At 39.6% G+C, this 8,433-nt stretch overlaps 1 protein-coding gene across 1 annotated transcript in view; it reads left to right on the top strand.

Moving 5' to 3' along the window:
• Positions 1-3,510: 3,510 nt before the first annotated feature.
• SLC3A1 (solute carrier family 3 member 1) overlaps positions 3,511-8,433 on the top strand; it is a 72,100-nt gene continuing 67,177 nt past the window's right edge. The window contains 3 exon segments of the mRNA XM_037528138.2: positions 3,511-4,034; positions 7,871-8,050; positions 8,190-8,344. Of these exon segments, the coding sequence (XP_037384035.1) occupies positions 3,605-4,034; positions 7,871-8,050; positions 8,190-8,344 (765 nt within the window). The 5' untranslated portion in view covers positions 3,511-3,604.

The raw sequence follows: 8,433 nt of genomic DNA, 5'->3' as shown, positions 1-8,433 counted from the left end.
GATTTTTTTTTCTTGTTATTAAAACCTTTGCAAATATGCTCAATGATGGATATTCTATCATATGCATATAATTATTTAGCTAGTCTTATGTCATTGAACATTTAAGTTATTCCCAATGTTTGGTATTATAAGTAATAATGTAATTAATAAATCTGTTATACACTACTTTTTGTTCTTGTCTTGGATAATTTCCTTTGGAGGTGGAAATACTGAGTTCAAGGATATAAACATTTTCTCCCCTCTATTTATTGCAAAAATCATGTAAGCTGAGGGCAAATTACTCAATCAGGATAAGATGAAAACTAAGAGTCCAAGGCTATCACCTTCATTCTCTGTTTCTCAGTTCCTGGTCAACCACTAGCTGAAAATTTACTGTGCATATACCATTTTTTTCCCAAGCACAATTCTGATTATATTATATATACTGTTCTGAAATTTTTCTATTTCATTAACATTCTGGACATTTATCAGTCCAGATAAACTCATTCTTTGTAGGAGCTATGTGGTATTCCTTTGTCTGAATATGTCATAATTTATTGAAATGTTTCTGTATGATGGATATTTAGATTGCTTCTAATTTTGTTGGAGTTTTCATCATTGTACATATATAACTTGTTGGTTACATAATCAAAATAAAATTTTGCATGTAATTTCTGATATACAGTTGTTATGCAACTTGTAATTTTGATAAATACACCCAAGTTTTTCTGTACAAAGATTGTACTAATTTATGTTCCTGCCACAAATTTGTGATTGTTCCTTATATAGTTTTTGATAAAATTGATATTAAACTTTCTCATTTTTACCAAAATTATAATATGTAAATTAGTATATCCTTTTATTTTTGCTCCCATTTCATTTTGAGTAAAATTTACTTTTTTTTTTTTTTTTGTGGGACCCTCGCTGGCGCTGCAGAGGCGCTCAACCGCTGCGCCACCAGGGGAGGCTCAAAATTTACATTTTATGTATATTAACCACTTGTATGTTTTTTCTGCCAACTGTCTATATCCATTCTTCCTTTACTGATTTTTTGGTGAGAATTTACAAAATCGATTTTTATAGTATGAAAATTATCTTGTCAAATGTGTTACAAATATTTTCCTTTAGTTTGTCATTTATCCTTTTGGCTTTGTCTGCTTGTTTTTAATTTCTGGAATAAAATTTACCAATTTTTTCCTTTATGGGACTAGGTGTGGTATTTCATATAATATTTCATATAGTATTTCATATAATTTCATATAATATATAATAGGTGTGGTAGTTCATATAATAACTCTAAGATTATTATTTTAAATACACAAATTTCTGTCCAGAATTCTTACAGTTGTACTTTTAAACTTTTAAATCTGATTCACCTGGAACTTATTTGGCATAAAGAATGAGGTAAACCATATAGCTTTGTTTTCTTTTTAAAATAACAAATATCCACTAAAGTTTATATGGGTTTTTTCAAAGTTTATATGGAGTTTATTTTGATGCAGTTTTGTCAGTTCATTTCATTGTTTTACATTCTACATATGAGTGAAATCATCTGATACTTGTCTTTCTTCTTCTGACTTACTTTGTTTAGCAAAATCCCCTTCAGTTCCATTCACATAGTTGCAAATGGTACGATTGCATCTCCTTTTATAGCTGAGTAATACTCCATTGTGTAACTATATCACATCTTAATCCACTCCTCAGTCATTGTATACTTAGGTTATGTCTATAACTTGGCTATTGTAAAAAGTGCTACAATACATACATGTGCTTCTAGCACTTTAAATTAATGTTTTGCATCCTTCGCGTAGAGTCCTGGGAATGGAATTGCTAGATCATATGCTAGATCTATTTTTAATATTTTGAGGAAACTTCATCCTCTTTTCTAGAGGGACTAGACCATCTACATTCCCACCAACAGTATAGGAGGGTTCCTTTTTCTCCACACACTTATTAAATACATTGAACAAGTCAGGTATTGGGATTTACTCATTTAAAGAATTAACTATGCCAAATTCATTCTTCTGTACCACATACTGCTGGTAAGTAATATTAGGAATTGAGTAATATTAGGAATTCAGATAACCACTTATTTAAAAGAAAAAATCTTATTATCTAATCAAAAGATTAAGAGGGCTCTTTAAGGGCCAGTGATTGAACGGAAATGATGAATCACCATATTGTTTTAAAGCTTGCAGAGTCTTCTAGAAAAACACACCTAACTTAAATGCAGTTTCTTCAGGGTTGCAATGTAGTTTATATTAGCCAATGATTAAACAACACTTTAGTGTTCATGTTATAAACAGTTTAGATCTAGTAAAGCGCTTGAACTTTTCTATAAGTAGGATCCTACCCACCCCACCAAGGCCTCTTTGGAAAATACTTCCAAGAGTGAGCAGTCATTTCCTTTTCTCAATTTAGGAAACATGACTGAAGTCACCTGGGGTGCAACTGAGCATAGAAATGGCTCTTTACAGGGTTGACTTGAACTGAAGTAAAATAAAATGAGTTTCAGTCTCCAGATCCTTTTCCTCCTGAATTTGTAGGAAGAGAAGAGAACTTCAAAACAAAACACACAAAAAAAGCCTGTCCCTCTTGCAAAACTCAGTATTTGTTTCTTTTTCTCATACCTAGGTAAAAAGAAAAAAAAATGTTTAAAAATTTAATTTAAAAATTGTGCTAAAATATATATAACATAAATTTTGCCTCAAACCATTTTTAAGTATACAATACAGCAATATTAAACACACTTACATTGTTGGGCACCGTCATCACTATGCACTCCAGAACTTTTTCATCATCTCATTCTGTCTCTATGAATTAGTCTTGGTACCTCATGTAACTGCGATCATATAATATTTGTCCTTTTGAGTCTGAATTATTTCGCCTAGCAATGATTACACGGTTCATACACATTTTTGCATGTACCAGAATTTCTTTACTTTTCAAGATTGAATAATATTCCAGGCCTCCCAGGTGGCACAGGTGCTTGAGTACAGCACTGTGAACTGTGCCACTGCCGTTCGATCCCTAGTGGCTGTAGAGATACCCACATGGCACGGCAGACCTCTCCTGTCTCACCCATTGCTCCCCTCAGCAGTGTACTTCGGTCCATCTGCCTGTTCTGTTCCCTGCTCTGTCTCTGGTGAATCCTCTCACCCTCCCCAACATCTGGCCTGTACCCCGGTTCTTCTACACATGAGTAAATAAGTCTTAAAATAGATACATGTTTTTTATCCATTCATTCATTGACAGACATTTGGTTTGTTTCCACCTTTGGCGACTGTGAATAACTGTGCTGTGAACACTGGTGTACTTATCAAGTAATACCTTAAATGGCAAGGAACCCTGCCGCTTCATCCCATTTCTCCTCCTCTCTGCCCCTGCCCTATTGCATGTCTGCACCCCGCGGTATTGTAATTGCAGCGACATCAGCTTCACAGGTGTAAAGAGAATTTTTTTAACCCCCCTTTCACCTTTGCCCTTTATCCCTCCTCTGGACTTTGTCCAGTAGGTTTATTTATAAACCACGCAAAGTTCATTAACACAAGCAAGCATTTCAGCAAGCCACCTTTCCACCTTTGTTATTGAAGGAAGACACTCCTAAGGGAAAAAAAGCTCAGCCATGGAGGAGAAGAGTAACAAGCAAGACTCCATCGCAATGCGCGTGAAGGCATGCCGGACAAACAACGGGTTTGTCCAAAATGAAGACAACCTGGATATGGACCCTGGTCCGGGCAGCCCAGGGGACAGCCCGCAGCCCAGGGCGGTGGGCATCCTTGACCCCGGAGAGTCCGACTGGAAGGTCGTTCGGCCCTACGCGGGGATGCCCAAGGAGGTGCTGTTCCAGTTCTCGCGCCAGCCTCGCTACCGGGTGCCCCGCGAGGTCCTCTTCTGGCTCACTGTGGCTTCTGTGCTCACGCTCGTCGCGGCCACCATAGCCATCATCGCCATCTCGCCCAAGTGCCTGGACTGGTGGCAGGCGGGGCCCATGTACCAGATCTACCCGCGATCTTTTAAAGACAGCAACGGCGATGGGAACGGAGATCTAAAAGGTACCGGGGGGGGGGGGGGGGGTTTTCAGGGTGATCATAGCTCTCTCAGTCCTTGAAACGCAACTCTGCCTAGGTTGTGGGGTAAGCACATTCCGTTTGGCTTGGTCAGGCCAAGATTCCCCTTGTTTATGGTATTTTTTTTTTTAAAGATTTATTTATTTATTTATACAAGCACTGGGTATAGTCAGAAGCGCGGGAGGGTGAGAGAATTCACCAGAGCCAGAGCGGGGAGCAGAGCAGGCAGAAGGACCAAAGTACACTGCTGAGGGGAGCAGCGGGCGGCAGGAGAGGTCTGCGCGCCATGTGGGACCCTCCGCTGGTGGCTGGGGAGCAGCCGGGGATCGAACCAGAGCCGCAGAGGCCGCGGGCAGGTTCGCAACCGAGCGCTCAACCGCTGCGCGACCAGGGAGGCCCTGTTTATGGTATTTTAAACCACACAGTCAAACGTAAAGTTAGTAAGTTTCCCATTTGAGGAAAGGTCACTTTACCACCAAAGAGTTGTTAAATTTACTGCGAGCTAAGTACATATGCTTGATTGGTCATCAGTTCTAACTTCTTACACGGGGCAGCTTCCCTCCTGCAATCTGTTTCCTGCCTCTGTGTACTTTATAGCTGATTATCTCCGAGTGACTGTTCAGAATTGCATTCTCAGTACATGCATTGGCTAGTTTGGAAATCTGGCTGAGACTTTCTCATTAGGGACTACAACTTAGATAGCACCTTTTAATTTCATTTTTATTATTTAATTAAGGTACCATTGGTTTTGCAGCACTGGGTATGATTTAGAACAGGTTCCCACCTCCTCAGATGTATGCCGCCACCCACACCCACCACCAAGGCACCCACAGTCCTTTACTCCAGACCTCTGGGCACGCCCCCACCCCCCATTTGTGCCCACCCTACTCTCCCTTCCCTTCTAGTAGCTTCAAATAGCATTTTAGGTAAAAATTGAGTGATGTTTTTAAAAGGTGTAGGCTGTGTTTTTCAAGTTTAAAACCTGAAAAACGAAGGAGGGGGGAAAAGGCATAACTGTGTGATGGTCACTACTTGAATTAATGACCCCCCAAAAAGCATCCATAATGGTTAAAAATATAAGCAAAATTATTTTTTAATGTTAATAATTTCTTGTGGCTTATGTGTAGAATATCATTATAATTTATTGTCAACCAAGAATGTTATTAAAATTATGCCAGAGCAAGGATAATTTGGAGCTGCCCTGGACAATTTATTGATTTGGCCACCCTTAAGGGCAACAATAGGAAACACGCTATTTGTATTGATAATGCTATTTGGATTGAAGAAAATAAAACAGGTTGATATAATAGAGTATGGGAGCTGAGAATAAGATTAATCTAACTTTAAAATATTAGAAATAAACCTAAAATCTTCAACTCTCCTTAGTAAAATAATAGTAAATAAAAAACCCTAATAAAAGGAATTTCATTTTTGTTCCTATTATTTTCTTGTGTGCTGATTGCTTCTGTTGGGAGTACAGACCTGGAATCCCCTGTTTTCTTCCTGCATCTTCACTAATTGAAATACTATCTGTCCTCCAAGGTGCAGTTCAAACCCATTTCTTGCATTAATCCTTCTTTCCGCCCTATAATCCTCCCAGCCAGTGCATGCGCCCCGCCCCAGAGCGCCAGTGGTGTTTTGACTTGTGTGAATTGCCTTACTAGATCTTGGGTGATTCCCTTCCCCACATACCCCTGCATAGCCCTAGCTGGCACCCTGGCTTTTCACTTAGTAAGTGCCTAGCAAAACTTGACAGAACAGAGCTAAAATTAAAAAAAAAAAATCACACTCCCTACTCCCTGGCCCTTCCTTTGTAATCTCCTGTATAGCCCCCAAATTCCTGTAAACAGGACAGAACTAATCAGCCTTTACATTTGTCATCTCCAATAACTTTTCCACGAGGAACTGGCTACTTCCAGAAACATTAGGTATTTGTTCTCAGGGTTGAGGGGATTTTGTTATTATTTGAAGGGACCATTCCAGCTTGCAGTTTGTGTTGCTGATTGCTTCTGTCCTAAGTACAGGCCTGGAATCCCTTGTTTTTCTTGTGTCTGTCGAGTCACTTTGTTTTTATCACCCTGTTTTTATGCTGTTCCTAAGGTGTATTGTTCTGACTTAAGTCAGAATCCTTTTGTGGTCTGTTGACATTCTGAGATCTCACCACCGCCCCTATGGGGGAACTGAGGGGTAGAGAGAGCCAAATAAGCAGTTTGTGATAGGGGAAGAGCCCGGATGCCAGGAACTGGGCAACTCTGTGCTTTGGTCTCCATGACCTCCAGCCGCCTGTGTGACCTCTGATTGCAGGAAGCCACATGGGGTTCTTAGGGGGAAAAGGAGATTGAACACTACACTCAGGTCTCTGAATCTGCATTTAGGACTCTGAACTAGAAGTCTCCCCACCCTCTCCACCCCCAACACACACAGACAGCAATTATCCTACAAGGTTCCAAGTACAAGTTTTCATTATTGTATCTCTTCTCAGTCAGGCCTAGAATTTTCTTCTATATTAATTCTTAGCTTCCTATATAAGCCAACAAGAAAAAATGTTCAAATCGAAGGGAGTGTGAATATTGGTTTAAACATCTTTTTCTCCTCATCACTCTCTCCTTCCCTGGCCCTGTACTCTGTGCAACTGTCCTGCCTACTTAGTTTTCTTTGCCTAGAAGTCCCTCTCTCTGACCTACCCTTGCCCACATCCTCCTGACCTTTCTATCACTGCCTTCTGGGCCATTGGCTTCTTCTGTCCTGCAGCCTTGGGCTGAGACCTTGCAGTGTGAAAATATTCTATACAGCATTTCAGAAGTTGCCAGCACTTCTGGAATCCCCCACCATCCCCTTCCTGCCTATATTTGCTTCCTAGACCAGCACTGGCCAAAGAAATAGAGTACAAACCACAGATATAATAGGAGCCACTTTAAAAAATGAAAAATAAACAGGTGAAATTAAATGTAATAATGTGTTGCTTAATCCAATATATCCAATATTTAATTTCAATATAAAATATTTATGAGCTGGGCCTCCCCTGGTGGCGCAGCGATTGAGCACTGGGCTGTGAGGCAGCCCGCAGCCTCTACAGTGCTGGTTCAATCCCTGGCTGCCATTGAGGGTCCCACATGGCGCGACAGACCTCTCCTGCCACGTCTTCTGCTCCCCTCAGCAGTGTATTTCGTCAGTCTGCCTGTTCTGTTCCCCACTCTGGCTCTGGTGAATTCTCTCACCCTCCCACGCTTCTGACTGTACCCAGTGCTTATATAAATAAAAATAAATAAATCTTTAAAAAAAAGAAATATTTATGAGCTAATTTACTTTTTTTTTTTTTTTTGGTACTTCAAACGTCTGTGTGTGCTTTCTATTGACAGCAGTGCAGACTTTTCACATTGCAAGTGCTCCATAGCCACATGTGACAAGTGGCTCTTTACTGGTGGGTGCCCTTTAGACCAGCCGACCACAAGGGACCCATTTTTTTTGTGTTATTCTTTGTATCCTGGAACTTAGCCCAGTCCCTGGCCTTGATTGACTGTGCAGAAACCATGTGTAGAGTAAAACCTTGGTTGGTTTTAAATGTAAAATATGAACAAGCCACAGATAGTTTTTTTTAATGTTATGCATCTATGTTAAAAGTCAAAGTTTGTTGCTAAAAACTAATTGGATGTTTTTTGGTAGAACTAAACCTTGTTATTTGAATTTTATCAAATAGCAAAGTTCAAAAGGTTTCTGTCTCAAGCATTTCAATTTTAGGCATCATTATCTCATTATCTTATTTTAATCTCCTAACCAAAAACCAAACTTTATTTCTCATGGACTTGACTTTATCCCCTTAGGTATTCAGGATAAGCTGGACTACATCACAACTTTAAATATAAAAACTCTTTGGATCACTTCATTTTATAAATCACCCCTTAAAGATTTCCGACATGGCGTTGAAGATTTCCGAGAAATCGATCCCATTTTTGGAACTATGAAAGATTTTGAGAATCTAGTTGCAGCCATACACGATAAAGGTAAGTGAATGGAAGTGGGTGGAATGAGAGGAGGGTTTGAGAAAAACATTTCCCCAGATGTTTACTTAAAGCATTTTTCCTTAATTGTCACCCACTATTCTAACAATCTTTTCCTAACATTTGAAATGTTTTCACTCAGGTTTGAAATTAATCATTGATTTCATACCAAACCACACAAGTGACAAACATGCCTGGTTTCAGTTGAGTCGGAAGCAGGAAGGGAAATATGCCGATTATTATATCTGGCACAACTGTACCCTGGCAAATGGCATAGTCATACCACCCAACAACTGGGTAAGTAACAGCTTACCTGATTTACAAAGGGAAAATGGACAGGTATTCAGTGATTAAACAGTTATTTGTAAAGCCTTTTGAAGGAAAAA

This window comes from Talpa occidentalis, unplaced genomic scaffold (assembly GCF_014898055.3).
Source record: "Talpa occidentalis isolate TD23 unplaced genomic scaffold, MPIMG_talOcc4v2.1 talOcc4.5, whole genome shotgun sequence".
Taxonomy (NCBI): Eukaryota; Metazoa; Chordata; class Mammalia; order Eulipotyphla; family Talpidae; genus Talpa; species Talpa occidentalis.
Note: the sequence above shows the minus strand (reverse complement) of the source record. Positions and strands in the feature narration are given on the sequence as shown.